The sequence below is a fragment of the Larus michahellis genome, chromosome 5, assembly GCF_964199755.1.
Source record: "Larus michahellis chromosome 5, bLarMic1.1, whole genome shotgun sequence".
NCBI lineage: Eukaryota > Metazoa > Chordata > Aves > Charadriiformes > Laridae > Larus > Larus michahellis.
The window spans coordinates 22,301,076-22,321,590 of record NC_133900.1 but is presented as its reverse complement, the minus strand read 5'-3'; the positions used below and the strand labels follow the sequence as shown (position 1 = coordinate 22,321,590).

General features: G+C 37.6%; 1 protein-coding gene across 1 annotated transcript in view; it reads right to left on the bottom strand.

The window, feature by feature from the left end:
- ANKRD50 (ankyrin repeat domain containing 50) overlaps positions 1–20,515 on the bottom strand; it is a 43,463-nt gene that overhangs the window by 16,664 nt on the left and 6,284 nt on the right. The window contains exon 3 of the mRNA XM_074589093.1: positions 876–1,105. Within this exon, the coding sequence (XP_074445194.1) occupies positions 876–1,105 (230 nt within the window). The remainder of the gene's footprint in view (positions 1–875; positions 1,106–20,515) is intronic.

Genomic DNA, 20,515 nt, shown 5'->3' with positions numbered 1-20,515 from the left:
CCAAGCTTTGACAAAAGTATTCCCATATGAATGTCCAAAGGAGCCCTGTGAAGCTACCCCAAAGTTTCCTTTAGTTCTCACATACTCCCAAATACCAATCTTCATGTCTGCTGCTGATTAATACAGTACTTCATTCCAAAATGCAATTATCCCATTGACCTTTTGCCACTGTGGAAACGAGCAAGCCTATGGGTCTATGTTCTGTAACCACATTTTTGTCCTAATTGTGTCCTTAATACACACAGGCTTTATACATAGGCCTGGAATCCAGTCTAGATATTGCCCTTTATTAAATTTCAGAGAACCTCCAGTAACAATGTCATTATAGTGAAGAAATGTTCTCATGACACAAGAAAGCCTGGATGAAGAAGCTGTAAAGAATTTTTTTACTGTGCAACCTTTGCCAAAAGCATACTCCAGGAATTCACATCTACATTGTTCCCCTCTCAAATTGCACCTTCAAGGATTATTGCCAGCTTTCTGAAAATAAGGGGAGATATTTTAACGGGAGATGAAAAAAATAATCTTCTGAGGTTGTAAGGAATGGGTGTATGCAGTTGACATACTTACGTACTTAACATGTCACATACACTGTTTCAAAACTTTTTAAAACTAGTAAAGCGAGAGGCAAACTCAGAACAGCCATATTCTTTGCAGATGTATCGCAAAGACACAATTTACCTCCGAAATACTTGGCTGATTTAAGCTTTCTATAGTCCTCAGTAAACTGGAATGTGTGTTTTTTAGAATTACCATTTTTGTGATTTTTTAGAACTAAGCATATATCATCACTTTCAACCATCACCAAGGGTCTTATAAATACTACGACCTAGTTCCAGGCGCAGGTAACAGACACTTCTGTGCTCTGTACTCACCTGTAAACATTTTTGTAACAGCTTTACTCTGCTTGCGGGCAGAACACAGAAGGAGCAGCCAGGGAGGGAAGAACTCAAAGTGGCCAGCTAAAAGCTCTGCTATTGTTCCAGATAAACTTGTAGAAGTCTGTTCACCCTCGGCAACGTTACAGCCCTCGTCAACTGAATCTACGAGCAGGAAGAGGCTCTGCTGAGGGGGCTTCATTCCCAAGAGAGGGAGCAGAATGCACCTGTAAGGAACATGAAACAAAATCAGTATTTTAAATACATTTAACAATACATTGACTATCATATAGTCGTTCAAGTTGAAGCTATAATCAACTTAAAATGCAAAGTTATTTTTAAAACAGTCTAAGGAATTTTTTTTAAATAGTTACCACAGAAAATACTGAGATAGACTGAACTAATAGAAATAGAGATAGTTCGAACAGTCAGTGAGGTAATTCTTGCTTAGGCAGTATTACTTTTTAATGAACTTATTTATAACAATACTTCAAAACAATGTAATGTTGTTCAAAGCTGATTAGAAGACTTGGGATAACGTTGCTTCACCAAGAAAGAAGCTATTTGGCCTAAAGTTTAAGAACTTCATTACTGTTGTTGCCACCAAAGCTGTTATTACTGCTTATCAGAAACTAGTAGTGAGCAATAGTTGGTAGTGAAACAAAAGTTTAAATAAAGACACATGAAATATCAACACTCAAAGAGTTTAAGTCTGAATGAATAACAGTTTTACAAAGAACAGAATTTCTGACATACCTTCACAAATGAAATGCAAATTAATTTAGTAGCTGACTGATTCATTTGGTAGTGACTTTGATGTATTAGTTTTTATTTATACTGAAGTTGCCAACTTCCTATTATGGGAAAAGGATTATCTGCGTCCTCAGGATGCTAGCATCTATACCAATGCATCTGATTGTGCAGTTAAAAATCTCAAATTTGCACGTATTGTTGCCAACCTTAATGGTACTCCTTAAAACTCCTTAAAAATATATTTAACTCTGCACTTACAGTGTCTTTAAATAGCTACTACGTAACTGCCATATATATATCCAGTATTTCCATGCTACGTTATGCTACACTACTGGTTTTTGGGAAACTACATAATGAGTTTCACTGAGTAAATGATCTTTAAATATATTTGGCAAGTAAACTTTGACTTTATAGAAGAAAGATTCAGAAAATGAAACGAGGCGAGAAAAATATGTATCTAACATGTTATTTGCACATGTCCAGAAGGCGTGCATATCATTGAGTATTTTTTGTTTTACTCAAGACCATAATAATCTTTTTTCATTTGTTTTACAGGACAAATTTGCTTTCAGAAGACTTTGGTCAACACGTTATTACCTATCAAGCATTCAAACTGGAATATAGGCAAATCCTGCCTGTTAATGGAAGAATGCAACCCACTTCAGAAATTATTTTTAAGCCCTGTTAGTGGAAGGTTTGTTATATTCTGGTTTTCTGACTGAGAAAAATGCAAAATGGAAAGAGAGTGGTGTACCTTTCATGTCTGACGGTAGTAATAGAATCTAGCACGGCAGACCAGGTGAGCTATTACACCTGGAGAAATTCCCCAAAAGTATAAAAAGGAAGTACAAAATACTTGTGTTTTGAAAGTATTCAGTATTAGATGGATTTTAAATCTCTAATATTGCCCCCCTCCCCCCCCGCTTTTTTTTTAATTATTATTTTTTTGAGATGCACAAGACTACTGAAAACTCTTTGGTACTTCCACAGCTAGTTACTCTTTCAGAAGATGCCTGAAGTACAACTAAAATCTCTGTTCACTAAGCTGGGAAGTTAAGCAGCTACCGATTTACAGAACAGGAAATTAAAGTAGCCATAAGGTTAAAATTACTTTCCTGAGTGATGCCAATCCCACAATGAAAGGAGGCAGTTGGAAATGACCACATTTTCCACCCCTTCCCCCACAAGAATGCTGCCTTGCCCCCTCAGCTATTTATGTCAAGGCATTTCCCCTGCAACATTTCTTTTTCTATCAAAACTAATTTTCTTTTCACATAGTTCTCTATATGAAATTACTTCTCCAGTATGAATACTACTATGAGAGATGAAGAAATGCTAATGGTATCAAATTAAAATCTCAACTTAAAATCTCTGTGACCCTAACAAAATGCCTACAAAATATCTGAGGAGCATCCAACAACGTTCTTGTGTCAGTGTTTACCTATTGGGAATACCCCCAAGAAAAGCTAATCATCATGTCTGGGAAAGAGTCCCAAATCATTCTGCTTAATTCCTGCAGTAAGTAGCAGTTGGCTGTAGTAGGTCAAATCAAGAGGTTCACCCTGCCTCCAAACAGGGGTAAAAGCAGATGTCTAAGGAATAATGTAAATACCGGGCAAGCACTAAACCATATTTTCCCTACTCTCAGGGACCACAGCAAACAGCGCTTCCAGGGACTTTCTGAACCAGAGATTCAGCCTTTACATTTAACACCCCTTAACTGACTCCGCTTCCACAGGTCTATCCAAGTCTATGAACCCATTTAAGCCTCCGGCATCCACAACATCCCATGGAAGGTCTTCTGCAGCTTAGTTACACACTACGTGAAAAAAAATAACTTCCTTTTGTAGTTTAAAATCCAAAACATCCTGGTTTGGTTTGATTTGATACCCTTTTGCTTCTGTGCTGGAATGGAAAATGAGCAATTATGCCATATGCACCTTCTCCATGCCATGGATAATCTTCTGACCTGTACCACAGCCTCTCTGAGACATTTCTTTCCAGACAGAAGAGCCCTAGCATATTGATGGTGCTTCATAAAAAGCTATTCCACAGACCTTTGTCTCCCTGTGCTCTGCCTTTTTCTACTTCACAATACTTGTGAAGTAGAAAATATTCACAAGCAGAATACTTGTGAATATACGCATGTATACACACATATACATGCATATAAGAAATAAGGCACAATGACTTCTCCCAGCTTACTTTTAATACTATTATTAATTAATATTATTAAAGGTGTGTCATTGACAAGACATTGATAAATCTTTCTCTTAAAGCGTGCTTAGAAGCCACTTGATAAAATTCTGTTCTTCCTAGCCATTTTATGTTGCTTAAGTTCAGAGTACATGCCAAGTAACATAATAGTGAAACTTTTCAGAGACAGTAAGTGCTTTGCTAACTTGCCAGAAGTCACGTCATGTTTACCTCCATAATGTGACTTAGTAATTCCACTCCCCTAGAATTCCTTGCCTGCATAGGAAACTTACATAAATCAACATGAAATTAACAATGTCTTAAAGTACTTCCGTAAATGCTGATTCATCTACAGATTGTTGTAACAGATTGCTTAATTTGCAGAGTGCCTCTCAAAAGATTAGAAGTTGATTTTCTTTACCTTCTGAAGGGATAACAGCTTTATCTTTGTAACTTTTATATTCAATACAGATATAAAACCAGTTATCATTACAGAAAATTTCTGAAACAGAAATCGTGATTTAAAACAACTAAATTAATTACTCAGTAAAAATACAAAATCTCTAGAGAAAACAGCACAATTAGGTATTTTAAATTACGGAATTAATTTTAATGGCAATGTAATGTAATTACTTATTTATGCAGAGTAAAGATGTTTTACATGCTCTCTAGCAAATAAGAAGTCCTCAGAACAATGAACCATCCCACAGAATTCTTCAGGATTGCTACTGAGTTGACTGAACCCACACAAACATGATTTTCCACATATGGAAGGAATATATACAGACTATGCTGAAGTTCTGCTTATGATTATCCTTGAGATTTTTAGATTGGATCCACAAAAATACCAAGACACAACAGAACAAAGTAGAAAGATAGTGGTGTTGTCCAGAGTGACTGAAAAGAGTCACAGTGTAATGCACATACTTGCTTAAAAAAAAAAAAAGGCAAAACACATGTGCATGTGCCAAATAACAATTAATGAGTGGTTCTAGAAGTAAAAGCAGTTATAAATCCTAGTTTCTTATGAATGTGTTCCTCATATTTGATTGTCTCTAGCGTATAAGAAATTCAGTTATGTCCCCACTTAAAATGTTCGATGTCTGTTACAGCATAAAAGTAGTTTATGCCTAAAAGGGCTCCCTCTTTTCTGTCCAGCTGCTAGCATTCACCACTGACAAACACCTAAAACTCCTAAGCAAGCCAGAAGAAGCAAGGAAAAAAAGATGCCCCCACACACACACTTTGTTAGAGTTCAAGTGCTGCTACTTTTAGCAAAACACAAAATACTTCAAATTTCGTGACAGAAATGGCTGTTTTGAAAATCTGCTTTACTACTACTACAGCATTTACGTTTCTTTTTCTACACCAGTACGACAATTCTTTAACAAACTGCCTTTTGAATCACCTACACGCCAAATGGTTATAGTTTAACACTTGCATTTCAGTTACAGCCAACGATGCCAAAAAGAATCATCCCAGAGGTCTGCATTGGGAATTTACAAACTCTGCTTTTTTCAAAGGAAGTTTGTAAAAAAGCAGACAATATCATTACCCCACACGTAGCTTTCTTTGCTTTCTCCTCCTGCTTTTTTGCAAAAGCTTCCACACCAGATTCCTTGAGGAAATTCACCAGCTATTTGTCATATTGCTAATCCCTGCATATTAAATTAGTCTCTTCCCTCTCTATTCCTTCCTTAATTACTGAGTAGTTAACTTTTCCTCCTCATTTTAAACTACCAGATGCCTCCAAACATTTTTACTCAGAGGAAACAATCTCTGTTAAGATACAGCTAGAGAACCAGCTGTGCACTCACCCTGCCCTCTCACAAGGTGGAATGCAAAACTGTTTTTGCACCCGCAGACCAAAACCATAGCGTTTTCACCACTGTTACGGAGTGAAGCGTACTGTTTTCTTTCAAGCTTTGCTGCTACCTTCACCAAGCCTGTGGTGAGCCTCCGAAATGGTGTAAATGCCATCAGAGCTCCGCCACAGCCTGACAGGCCTCAGCCTACAGAGCAGGCCCCCCTGCAGCCCCTCAGGCCCCGGAGCAGTCCCCCCCAACAGCCCAACAGGCCCCAGGCCTTGAAGCAGGCCCCAGGCCATGGTGAACACTCTTTTGTACACCAGGCAACACTAAAGAACAGGTCAGGGATATACTTCTGCCCCCAAACTGCTTCAGGAGCTGGATTACCCCCAGCACGCAGGCCGTACATTTCAACTGCAGCTGGTTTATGCCCAGACTTTGCACACGTTGTCCTCCTCTCCTGCTCTGCCTGCCTAAGTTTTCCTTGTGTATCAAGAGAATGGCACTGTGCTGCGCGCTCGTTCTGGTCTGGACCATCTGCAACGTTATCGCTCTGAACACAGCTGGATCCACAGTTTGGGTTGTGTTTTTTACTGTTGTATTTTGTCAGGTTGGAAAGAGCAACCTCTCTGGCTGTGCTGCAAGTTAAAAAACGCCACTATAGGACATAAGCACAAGAAAACAAGGCTAACATGCCAAACTGATTTTTAAAAACAGTGCTAAGTGCTCCGAGTGATGTTTGTTGCTGTCAGGTAGGGTTGCCCTTACACTCTACTTCAGCTCATCTGTCTCCCCGACTGTTTGTGGGAGTTCTGAAATGTTAGGACATTGACTGTCTCCTGCTCGAGTTCCCCAGCACCTCCCTGCCTGAACACCTTCCTTCCTAAAGACTATTCGCATTTCAAAAAGGAGAGCAATATTCATTGTCAGTAAGACAGTTCATATGTGATATTGAAAAGTAAGTTAATATTAATGCCACTATTCTGAGTCACAAGAAATGGTGGTGCCAGTAGGCAATCACACAGAATAATATGCTGAAAAATGTATTCATAATACCATGGATGAATAGGTTTGGCAATTAGTAGCAACACAGTGTAGCTGATCAAACAATATCAGCAACTGAGGTTACATCAAGTTTTACCTGAATTTATTATTCTATTAGCAAAAATTTGCCAAGAGAACCTCAAAAAACATTCACTTTCCATGAGTGACAAGGCAGTGCTGTCCTCTGTGTGAGATCTGAATGCCTCTTAGAGTTTACAAGGGAATTGCTCATTTGCACATTTGATCTAAAGAATTATTGAAGATTAAGGTAATGAAGGAATATGCCTCTCTATATATATACGTTGGATGGATATCTTTATATATTTCTATATAAAGAGTCTAACAGTACCTAGCGTATAACAAAATAGACAACTCTTCAAATGCTATACTCAATCTTTGGAAAAGCAAACAAGCATCTTCCTTCTTATGCGTGTTTTACAACATGACACATCACAACAGTTTAACATGTAGTTTTTAAGACACTCATTTCCATTTATATTGTATCAGAAAATGAAGTATATAGAGAAATTGCAAACAATTGCAGAGAGCAATTGTCTCTCACACACAGAGACCTAGCAAAAATCCTAACCAGTGAGTGGAAACCTGATGCTGTCTCTGCCAGCTCTGAACCAGGTACGGCAGAAGCTCCATCTTCCCCAGCCCGCCGCCGAGGGACATGCAGGGAAGGAGAAGGCCCTCTAGGGCAGTTAGGAGCTGGAGATGCTGCAGGACAGCAAAAGGGGAAGGAATTCTGTGATACAGGCATTACAGAAGGGAGCCCCAGCCACTGCAAGATACCTAAAGACACAAATCTAATGCACAATAGGGTTTTCGCTACTTTCACTGCTCACGGAATAAACATAAAAGCTTTAAAATGTGTAAGAATAGAAAACAAAATGCAAAACTCCACATTTTTTTAATCATCTGTACTTAAAAGATTTTCACAAGTGACAGCAAATACCCCACCTCACTCCCCACTGCCTCATGAGCTTGCAGACACACCTTCATTTGTATATTACAATAAGACAGGGGTTGTTTAGCAGAGTATAATCTATTAAGGCTGTACCCCCTCCCAGTTTCCAATTTGCATTTAAAAGAATGAAGCCAGTGAAGATAAAGCTGTTGAAGACTGTTAGAAGCTTCAGCAAAGACAGATGTATGCCAGTAGCTGAATTTTCCTCTTTTGTTTTCCATACTGCATATGGGGCATAGGTCAAAATAAAAGAAGAAAAGGTAAATTTCACTTCTAATAAAATTGACTGTTCCCGCTGCTCAGCTGGTGAAATATTAAGCTCTTTCCAAGACGACTTGCAGCAGCTGTATTCACACTGAAAGAAAAAAAAAGCATCTTTACAAATTACTTGCAGTACTGTTTGTAGATTAGTGAGTTTTACTTTGTCCTGTGACAAGGCATTTACGTCTTAGGGATGACTGACAGTAAACAGTTTATTTACCTGCCTCGTAATGCATTCTGGCTAATGATTAAAAGCGAAAGTATTATACAGCTGCTTTCTGTATAACATCACCCCAATTCTTGGCACTATGTACATGCCTAATACAGGCCTTTACTTCTTAGTAATCGCCCAGCTGCTCATACTGGTTATAGCATCCTGAAAAACACACACACAGGACTCTTAACTAACAGTGGAAGTATTTGAGAAATACAAGGGCTGCGAAGCACAGTGCACTTCTACACTTATAAAGCTGCAAAATAAAACTTATGGCTAAGTATGGCGAAGTGAAGTTTGATGTGTGCACACCTGTGTACACACCAACAGATTTGATGGGGTTATTGAGGTACCCGTTCTGTCATTTTTCAACATGATAAAGTGTACTGTAAGTGATTATGACTTTCTGACGAAGTGCAATACTGGAATTATGCATATGCATGGACTACAGTATAATATAGATTATTGTGTCTAGTAAATTATTTACAGGCTGCACAGAAAGACAAACTGGCTCTAGCAGTTCTACCCAACTACAGTTAGCCTTATGAAGGAAGAGGCAGAAACCAGAAAAGAAAAAAATGCCCCAAGAATCACCTGGTGGGAAAGCTCTAGGTTCAGTACATGGATGTAAATCTAGGGTCTGGTCTTTTCTGAAGCGGTGAATCAGAAACAGCAGGCAAATCTTGTGCAATTCACTACCTGGTTTTGCAATGTCTTGTAGCAACCTGAATTTTATCTGTAATTGTAAAGCAGACTTGCAGTCCCACAAGGAGGGCACAAAAGCTAGCTCCAGGGCATCAGGCCAGACAAAAGTGTAGTTTATCGTAGAACCAGCGCCATAGGTCACGCATAAGCAGAGCAATTTGGACCCCTGTGTATTGATTAGAGACCTCCTACTATATACAAATATATAGGCGATTTTTGTCTATAAAGCATTCCCAGCAGATCTACTGGTGGATTTACTTGAAATCTCAGAAAATAGAAACCTTAAGAGCAAATATTTTGGTGTAATAGTTGGACTGCCTAGAACAGTTTGCAAACAACTCAGCTATTATAAAGGACAGACAACTGTAGCTGAAAACCACTTACACCTGCTACCATGAGCAGGTTGACTCTCTCTGTATATTTTTAAATGGAATATATTTGCCATATGTGCTAACATATACAATATGTTCTAAACTACTCCGAGTCTGACATACAAAAATCTGTGTCCCTACCAAAGGCAAAGAGGAGGAGAGTACAGGAAACAATGCAAACATTTTCCTGAGCACATACTATAAAATAGTAATTTTACAGCAACTCTCCCAGTTCTGTTTTTTAGTGACAGAGAGGTCATCTTGTCCAGTTCCCTGCCTACAGCCTGATCAGCTCTACATCTGTCATCCCTGAGAGATACTAGTCAAGGCATTCCTGAAGACTTCCACTGACTTTGTCTCCCCAGCAATCTATTACAAATCTATACAATATTCTTATAACTGGGAAGTTTTCCCCTTCTCCCCACATGTCTAACCTTAACCTGTTTTCCTGCAATTTAAACCTTGCACTTCTTGCCCTATTACTTGTGTCCCATGGATAACACAAGGGCCATTACAAGGAAGCCAGTAGTATCCAAAATTTATATCCATTTCCCTCTACTCAGCCAGATCATTAAGGGACACACTGAAAAAAGACAGATGCAGGACAGACCTCCGTGAAACCCAACCTGATGTGCTGTGTCAGTTTCAAAATGAACTACTGATAATCACTCTCTAAGTACACTTACTCAGCTCTTTTTGCACCTAGCCAAATACGGTTCTACCTTGCACATGGGCCTGTTTGCATGAGTCTCATGTAAGCATCAAAGCCTTCCTGGAATCAAAGTGACATTTACGGTTATCTCTTATCCACAAGTTCTATTACTCTGTCTCTTACAAAAAGACTTTACATTAGATTTGTCAAAACCAAACCATGTCATACCACGTTAGCTGTTTTTCAACTCTTTGTTCCAGCTGCTTGCAAATAGTTCCAGCTTTTTTTTTTTTTTTATTTCAATTGACACATTTCTAATTCCCCAACACCTTTTGTCCCTTTTTAGAGGGACTAAATATACACCTTTCTTTTTAAAGTCTGAATTTTCATTCATCCTGATAAAGATAACACGTCCTTTGAAGATAATCAGTAACAGTTCGAAAATCTCTCACCTATTCTATGTTGAGGGGTTTTGCCTGGGCTATATTTTCCTGTGATCTTACTTCTTTGTGGCTAGTTTTAATTATGTTAGCTGACGGCAAAATGACTGTTTTTAAGAAAGGGCAATATACGCAAGCATTGAACATTTTAGTTTTCCCAGTGCTATGAGTTTTTCCTCCCCCACCACTTGGTGGATATTGTCTTCCTTCTGCTAATGTACAAATAGAATTATTTCTTATTACCATAGAATTATTTTTTATTACCAAACAAAACGCACATCGCAGGAAACAAACAACACACCTTGAACTTTCCGTTTTGCCCTCATTTTCACATTACTCTTACTTTCATATTTACTAGTTGACTTGGGTTTTTTTCTGCAGTCCTCCTCCTTGCGTTTAACACATGAAAGATGAGAAGCTCGGTTTAGCAAAACTGGACATTTAATATACTGCTTTGAGACTTCAGTGTTCTTTCCAGCTAATTCCTTTTTTTCATTATACTTGCCCTCATGAGATCTTACCCACAAATTATCTTAGGTCACCAATATCTCCAAGTCCACTGCTTTTAGTTTGCCCTTCTTTCTCCTCCTCTTCTAAACATCATGTATTTAAGATAATTTCATAGTCACTATCTCCAAAAGTTGCCTTTCATTTTCTCAGCTGGTTCTTTCCAATCTGACTGAAGCAAATCTATGTCATCCCACTAGCTATTTTCTCCTCTTCGACAGTAGAAATACGGTCACTGACAGACTCCTGCTAACATCATGCTTTCACAGCTGATGTTCATCTCCTACATGTTTTGTTATTCAAATTTTTCAACTATGCAGACATTATCGTCCAAATTCTATTCCTTGGATAATTCCATCTGGTATCTTAAAGAAGCTTAGCTTACTTGATCTTGCTGGTTTGGTAGAGCAAAACATATGTATTTTAGGAAAGACACGGTTTAGAGTTGTGGGAGTCTCTCTTAGTTACTGAAAGTTACTATACATTGCCAAAGCAGGTAAACATGATGGTCTAACAAGGTAGTTAGTAGGTAGTTTTGTTTACAGTCCATAAAAGATAACACTTTTACGAACAAATCTTTGAGTAGATATCACACATGTATAACTTATCACCATGTGTAGTGCGTATCTTTAACTTACAGATTTTTCAGTGGCTTTGACTTCTTTAGTTTATTCTAGAACTACAAGCAAGCACAGGTTATACAAAGCAACTCCAAAACAAGCTACTTTTTTTTTTTTTAAACATACCAGTTATACAAGTTATCCTGAGAGATCTTTTAGAGCATTTAAATCAATCTTGACTGAGTACTAATATTTCCAGTTCTGCTTGTTTACCCCATACCTTTTTTCCATTAGTAGAAAGACATCTAAGGCATTTGATTACAACCTCACTTATCTTCCTCTTTGTCCATCCCATGACCCTATATGAATAACCCTATTTCCTCTCTTCCTCCACCCCCAGTTTTCGAGCTCTTGTCTAGGTTGCTGTTATTTATATTTACCCCTGGTATTTGTCATCCACCAGGTGTTGTTTAAAAGCTCTTACTTACTAGGGTTAAAAAAAAATCACTACTTTTCCTTCTATTAAACATCAATGAAATTCTCATTGTTTGTTTCCACAATTCAATCTTTCTTTAAAAAAAAAAAAAAAAGGTAAGAGGCGTCAAAGAAAGTACACTTTACATCAAATGCATGAGATGAAAGCACCAAATCAGACTAACTGAAAACTATTACTAGTTGAAATGACAGAATTACCTATACTGCACCTTATTTTCTGTATCTTTACAGTTAGTATAATAGCTTACTTTGTAAATATTCAGAAGTCTGTGGCTGAAATGCAACATGTAGGAGTGGAGAACCACAAGAAAACTAACAAGTTTTTATATATATGCAACAGAATGCATTAAAATCACAAAGTTTTGTTTTGAATCATTTATGAAACCAAAGGTACAGAAAAGTGAAATATAGAGTCTTTTCAGCTTTCCTTATTAACTACCTCACTCCTTAGTCATATAAAAATTAATATTTATTTGTTAAACAAAAATATATCTTCTATGAGCAGTGTTATCTGAACACATTAGCATACCACTGAATCAAAATTCTTGTAGCTTTACAGGCATTTGAATTTGTTGGTATTATTCTACGTTTTGGAGAGAGACAAAATCCCTTTCTTTCTTCTGTCTCAATTTATGCAGAGCATAAACACAACCGAAGACACAGATATTGCTTTCCATGTATATAATTGTATTTGTTGACATGAGAGAAATGCTAGCCACAAAAAAAAGAAACAAAAAAACTCAACCCAGATGAGACAGGTAGAAAACTGCACTGAATACATTCAGTTGTGTGGCTTTTGTCAGGCTATATTCTAGTTTACTGTTCAGCCAGCCCTACATTCTATTATTCCATGACAGCCTAACAAAAGACAACAGCATAATGCACATGGTACAAAAACAGGCACTGTCATTAGCACAGTTCAGTCTGACAATCCCCAAATCGATTAGATTTTTCCTATGCATTTGATTCCAACAGAAAACAAACAAACAAACAAACATTACTGATTGGGAAGCACACAGAAGAGGTGCTGCAGTAAGCTGTTTCTTCAGAACAGGGAGTTCCTGAATTGCCTGCCTGGAGGAACCAGGATAAACAACAATATACATTTTGAAATCTTGATCATTCCCTCGTCAAGTTGCTGTATACCTGCCTTTCTCATTTCTTGCACATCATCACAAAGCACCCCACACTTCAACTGTTGAACTGATTGCAGGATTATACTGCCCAACCTCATTTTCAGAAAATCCTCTGCACAAATACCAGATGAAAAGCTGTTAAGATTTTACCTTAGTAGTCAAGCACTTAAGACAGCTTTTCTCCTACGTTTGCACTACAACGTATCTTTTTCCACCTTATTTTCTCAAGTAAAAGGGACTATCCTAACCTTTAATTGCACTGTCTTAGTTGAAGAGGCAACAGATGGAGCGGCTTTCACGTGTCCCATTCAAAATTATTCTCCCATACTCCCCAAAGTAGAATCCACAGCATATGTTCCTTGTGCATCACTCTGGATCCACATTAGTTACTTTGTGGTTTGGGTTTTTTTTTTCCTCCCCCAGCGCCAAGCAGACAGAGTTTCTCTTAATTTGACTATACATTTCCTATTGATCCTTTCTGTAACTTCTCTGTAATTTACTTTAAAAAAACACTGTTAGGTTAGCACCATGTGAACCTGATTCTATTATCTTACAGCAGTAATGCATTTAGCTTTGGAACTGATTCCATAGCTTTATATTTAGTAAGATCTATTTTTATCCTTAACAACAATAGAGCAAGTGACAGAAACTACATTCTCCTCTTCCCCCCTCCCCCAACAGTTTATACACAAAATGTTTACTGTGGATGGCAACTTTATCATGATTTGAAGTAGAAGGAGGCGCTACGGAAAAAAGTATACCTCAAATCATAAAAAGCAAACTTAATGTGAATGTGCAGTACCTGCTACAAATCTTCTGGGGGAAAAAATAGTATTTTTTTGTATTTTTTTAAGAGAAAGTCAGTGGAGTGAAACTGAAGCAAAGGAAGTGGCAACACTCTCCAATACAAAATAAAGCAATTGAAACCAAACTGATGCATACAGTTGTCAATGGAATGCAGTGAAAGTTTGGAAAGTTTACCAAAGTGTTTCTAGACTAGTCAAAACTAACGTGTGTTGGTACCACTGCCATCATGTTCAACACTGCAACAGCAAGGCAACCTAGCATAAGACTTCATAACGTTTGTCTTACTTAAACTCTTTGTATTGCTGACTAAGTTTCCATCCGTTAGAGAAGGCAGAGTTGATATTCCTTTGCTAATTTAGGGTAACTTAAAATCATATAGGACACAATTTCTCTTATTGCAAATCAACTGCAGTTTCCCTACAAACAGAGCTTTTTTTCCAATGTCCTGCTGAACTCTATTTCATGAAAGTGTAGAAGGAGGATAGACAGCATAGTGATTGTATCATGCTCACCATCACTGCAGGAGAGCTAATGTAGTTAAACCAAGATTTGTTAATTAACTGCTTTAGGATGGAAGTCATGCTGTAATCCCATTCTCAACAGTTTTTCCTCATGAGGTTCATTCATATCTGCCTGTTACTGGCTTCTCTATACTGCTGGTATTTTCCTTAACCAACTCAGAGCTTCTGAACAGTTTCCTGTTTCTTCCAGGACAACTCCATGAATTTTCAAACAACCTTAAATAAGATGCTGCCACGCCCCCTTCCTCTTAATCTCTCTCACCTACTAAAATATCACGAATCTTTAGCACACAAGCTTGCATCTGTGCAGTCAGATGCTCATCCCCCTGTCTTCGCACATGCAGCACTATTACCAACCCTTATTAGTACGCGACAGAGAAAAAAAAACAAGGAAAAGACACTGTTGATGGGCTGTGGACTGAAAGTCCGCTCATGTATGATCCTTTATTCCCATTCTTCCTCCTACTCCCATCAATTTAAACAACAGCATCCAACACCCAGCCAAGAAGTCTGATCACCTTCTATTAACAGCTAAGACTTTTTGGTCCTTGCTTTGCATGAAGGTATCTCCAAACATGCAACATAGAGAGGACTTTGATTGCAATTGTTTTGCCCCTTTCACTTCATCAACTATGTAAATTTCTCTGTTTGCTTTCTTTTCTTGATCTCATTTTCAGTTCTTCTTTCATGCTATCCCATCACATTTCGGTATCATCAAGTGTACCAGAAACCTACCCGCCTACATTCTTTGCAGCACCTCCTCTGCAATACCTTGGAACACCTATATACAACTCTTCTTTCAACATAATTATTTTCTTAAACTTTTTCCATCACTCTTGCCTTTTTTCTTAGTTATTTCTTTTTGAGCAGTAATTCTTCAATCACAAAGTATTTCTGCATTAACTATTCAAAACATTCCTACTCCTAGACAAAGACAGAAGATTTCTCACCATTCCTAGTGTATTGTACACATCACCACGCAGAAGAAACTGAAACCTCTTGAATGCATTGCTTCACTAACACTTTCAGGAGGCGATATTTCAATACTATCTTTTCCCAGTATATTAGACACACTAAGTCCTTTCTACTTCACAATCCGCCAAATCCTTTTCATTTTTTCATTAAAAAGGAAGAAAAGAAAAGAAACTTAAAACCTTGCACAAGCTATGAACATGTGCATAGAAAACTGGAGGGAAAGGGAATAATTAACAAGCGAGAATTGCTATGAAGGTCCATCTAACTAAACAGCTTATAGGAAAACCTGTAAGGTTTAAGACTGAGCCACATAGATTAAAGGCAAAATGTTAATGCCTATAGAAGTAGAAGACAAAAAGGTCTATGTAAGTTGTCATTATTAAAATGCCTTAGGGAAACTTTCTTATGGTAATTTAAACTGAAAAGGTTAAAACCTTAAATGGTATTATGTTCAGCCTGGATGCAGTGCTTCCATACAATGAAAAAAGAACACACAACTTGCTCCTGCAGAAACACTAACTGTTGCTATGTGACCTGTTAACTCCACAGATTTAAGGGAAAAGCCTAAAGAGAAACATACCACAAAGTACTTAAGCTTCAGGCAATGCTCAACTTTCTAATAGTCTACAGAGCCCCAGAACACACCATCTTCTATGAAACCTAGCGTCAGTTAAAAGTCTAAAGCATCAGTTCCATGTTACGGGTACATACTAGGAATCAGAAGCTCCATCAGAGTCAAGATGCTCTCACACCAGTGAGTTTATGAAATACCAATTTACCTTCTGCAACTTCACTTTCACAGAGCTGGAAATACAAACTAAGTTGGTAGATTCTTTTTAAGCTCTTACAAAAATAGTTTCTCATCTCACCCATGAATTGGTATGATTTTCAGTCAGTGTCCTGCCTCTATCATTTTTTGAGTATAAAATAAATGACATTACTGAATAATTAAAATGTAGACAAGTGTGGTATTTACTAGAAGTCACTATAATACACATGACAAATATGTAAATACTTATAAATTAACAGACTCATACCACACAAAAATGAAAGTCAGCACAGAAACTGTATTCGTAATTACTTGAACTGTTTTAACTAGTAAGCTACATTGAAGACAAGTAGCATTTTACCACACATTTAGCATTAATACACTGTAGTTGCTCACATCTTCATGGTGCACCACCACACAGGAGATGGTATTAAGGTTCAGTGAGATACATTTTTTGTACTGTTCCTTACTTCTTTCATACAGAGTGTCTTGTTCACCATTTTTCTTCATTAGATCTCAAAAGATCTTTTGATCTTGAAGATATCAGCTTACATGTAGCTGCTTCCTATAAAGAGTCATAAAAGGCTTTGTGCTGTGAAGTCTGTCTGCTATTTTTAATATTTTATGTCTCTCCCTACACAATCACTAAGTGTAAGCCTCCACAGTATGAAGATCAATCTCCTAGGGAACTGAAGACTGTAAAACTGTCCAGTCTTTCTGATGAAATCTATAGGAGTAAACTTTTTCAAATTAAAAAGCACCTCAGCCACCTCATGTTGAAGGTACATATTTTTGACACAAACTTTCTTCACCACAAAGAAGACAGTAAAAGCAAACTGTAATTATTCCATTATTATTGAGTACGTAGTACTGTCAGTGAGAGAGAGAGAGACATGTATGTGCTCCTTATGTTTTGGCATGACTATGTTTGACAGCCTTAAGTTTTTCAAAAAGCAGAGACTTCAATCCTTTCATGAATCTACCTTTAAATCACACAGAATTGAGAGCCTGTCACTCCAACTTCAGTGGAATCTCAAACTGAGACTAGAAACAGGCATAAGACTACATGGGAGAGACCACTGAGAACAACCCTTGCTAGAGCACTACTTACACTTCTCCTTTGGCATGCTGTAGATATTGGAGAACCCATCAATGCACCACAGGAAGTCTACAAAAAGGTACCTAACTCAAAACAACTTGCTTGTAACTAAAATGAGCTTGCTTTTAACTGAAAATGGCTGTGGCTCCTACTAAAAGCAGAATTCAATCTTGTAACAGAGCAAGCTCGTCTGGGCTAGAATCCAACTAGCTTCAGGATTCTAGTCAAGTCTAAGTGAAAGATGTAGGAATAGACAAAATTCTGGGAAAGTACAGAAGTAGAATGTTACATATTTACACATCTAAAATGTTCCGAAGAAAAATTCTCTTTAGATACTAAAAACTTTCTTTAGCTAAGGGATTTTTTTAATGTCACATTCTTAGGTGTGACCTCTGAGGAAAGACTAACAAGTTGGACTTATTTAATTTAAAGACAAGATGAAAGAGAAGAAAGTGGTATTCAAATACATAAAAGGCTGTCCCAGAAAGGAAAGAAAGAATCTATTCTCCGTGTGTCTGGAGAACAACGTAAGTAGTAACAAACTTAAATTATAGCTACAAAAAAACCTCAGGTTAGACACAGGGAAATTTTTTTCTGTTAAGAATTGTGAAGCGTCACAGCAGATGAAGCTGTTCTCATCTCTGGGAAACAGGCTTGGTTTCTTCTGCCTGGGGAAGGAGATAGTGGACTTGGATTTTCTGAGGTGCCCTTCCAACCTTCTCTCTCGAGGTTGAAATCAGTCACTCACACATTTGAACTTTACATGTAGCAAATGAATAAATACACTGGAAACTTAACAACCATCTTCTTTAAAGGGTCTCGTAAATTATTTCATTGTGCATTCAGACCTTTCTTCACATGAAGCAGGATACAGTTAGTCCTTGGCTTTGTTTCTACCATTTATAGCTCTACGAAATTAGAGAGTCTTGAAAGATCTATGTTCACACCCTCCTTGTAACCATTGCAAAGCTACAGCTACCAAGATTGTACTGGAGCTGCAGAAGCAGAGGGAAAGGCTGTGTAGCAGCCCTTTCCAGAAGAAAGGAGAAGATTAGAGAAAAAGATATAGATCACTTCCAGACAGTCTTTTCGAGACTTCAGTGAGGAGAGTCAAGGCATTTCTTTTCTATAGAAAGATTAGTACGGAATTACTGATGTTTTATATAGAATAAATGGATAGAAATCCCAGCAGCTTTCAAGTTTGCAGTAGCCCAAACTCAGGCATCTATAACTGTCCCCAACGCGCTGCCTCTCAGTGTATCTTTTATTTCAATCACTCCTAAGCTCATGGTAAAACCAAACTTTTACCAAATGCATTTCATTAAAAAAAAAAAATATATATATAGAAGCAAAAGTAGTATCACATGCTACCACCTCATCCCCTCCAGAGCAAAAATTAATACTGCTTATTTTCACATCAGTTTTCACAGAACTTTGGGTGATGCAAACAGCAGCAGAAGCATGTGGTTAATTCACTAGCAAGGAAAACTCAAAGTTTGTACGGTGAAGTACCAAAAACTAACCCCATGAAAGTCAGGATACTCTAATTAATCTCTGGTCTCAGCCATTAAAGTGGATTTGAAATTTTCTGTTAGCTAAAGACAATGTGAAGGTAAACAGTTAAAACAGGAACAACAAAAAAAAAAAGAGAGAGAAAGAAAAGGAAAGAACTGAAGAGGAGCTGGCCTTCAGCTTCTCAGATTTACTCCAAAAACCACTTAAGTTTTTGCAGTTAAGAATAAGCTACTCCAACATAGTGGAAAGCTCACTAATTAATTGTTCAATAAAGCCTACACAACCCATGATAATTTTAATTATATTACTGGCTTCAAAGATCATACAAGAAGTTCTAAAAAGAACATCTTCTTCACACATCATCTGTTATTGCATACAACTTGAATTCTAAACCTGTTCCTTCATCTATACTAAAAAAATGGCATTTTGGTGCTGCAGATTTCGAGTCCCCAGACAACCATCACAGAACATTTGCTGAACAAACCTGTACTTTCCTACATTGTCAGATAAACAATCCAGAACGTGAAATAAAACTCATTTCCCCTTATCATTTAGATAAAGGTAAAAGCGCTCTCAATCACCTACAATTTGGAGCTTTCTGATGATACACTACTCTTAAGGGAACCAGCGAAGAAAAAAAGAAAAAACCACGGAAAGCCAATACAGGTGAAGGGCCGGGGGGGGGAGGAAATGCTTGTTAACATTGCTTGAAAATCATAGTCTTTTTACTCTGAATTCTGCTGTTTATGAGATTTCCATCATATTGCCAAATACCAGAGGCTCAATCCTTTGGAGTTCTCCTCCAAACAGGTAAGAGTAACTTTACATAGATAACAGCTATTGGCACAAGATTTGTTGTACTTTAATGCTGTCCAAATGAATGACTCATGCGAGGCGGCTTTCAATTTTAATCAACATAAACCCCTGCTTCAAACTTACAGTCAGCAAAAAACCTTACATGACCTCTCACACTTCTTACAATCAAGCCAACAGATTTTTCTACAGAATTTGCATATTCTAGAGAACTATAAACATCCAACAATTTTTTGTTGCCATTATTGTAAAGTTTCGGGTGTGGATGCCTCTTGTTACCTGTTCAGCTTAGTTAACTATGAGGTTTCCCTTTTCAAATATGAGTAGCAGAGATCAGGAGTTAGAAACAGAAGAAAAGCTGTGATTGTCTGGGAACCTGCAGAAGGAGCCATGACACTGAATTTAGCACCAGCGTGCATAGAATAAGAAATAAATCTGGTGTCCTTTCTTAAAAAAAAAAAAAAAAAAAAAAGGATACCTAAGTTCTGGGGCACAGTTTCCACTATGTTCATTTTTGGTAAAGAAGATGTAACACCAGCTTGAGAAAACTTCTATGAAGTTCTTAAACAATCACAAATTTGTTCAGCAGCTTTTTTTTTTTCTTCCCCCTTTTAAACTGTTCTTTTCTTGGGTCCCTAGTGATGAGGTACAGCTACTTGCATGCGAATGCAATTTCAGCAATGCAAATATGTGGAAATCTGAATTCATAGCTTCATTTCCCCCCCAGTAAAAATCTGTTTGATCAGACCACCTTACATTAAAGTCATTGTGTTAGAAATACTTTAGTAATTAAGTTTTAGGACACTTCACAAGTAAAAATCACTTGATCATAATCCAATATGTGAGAAATCAGTACATGAAAAAAAGTCACAAGATTTGAAGTTTCTTGAAAAGACATGCAGAAGACAGCAAGAAACTTCATCTGTGAATGACAACAAAATAGCTCCATCTGCACCAACCTGCTGGGAGATGTGGAAATTCACAAGTCTTTTGTGCTTTGTTAATTTCAGCAATTCACCCAAG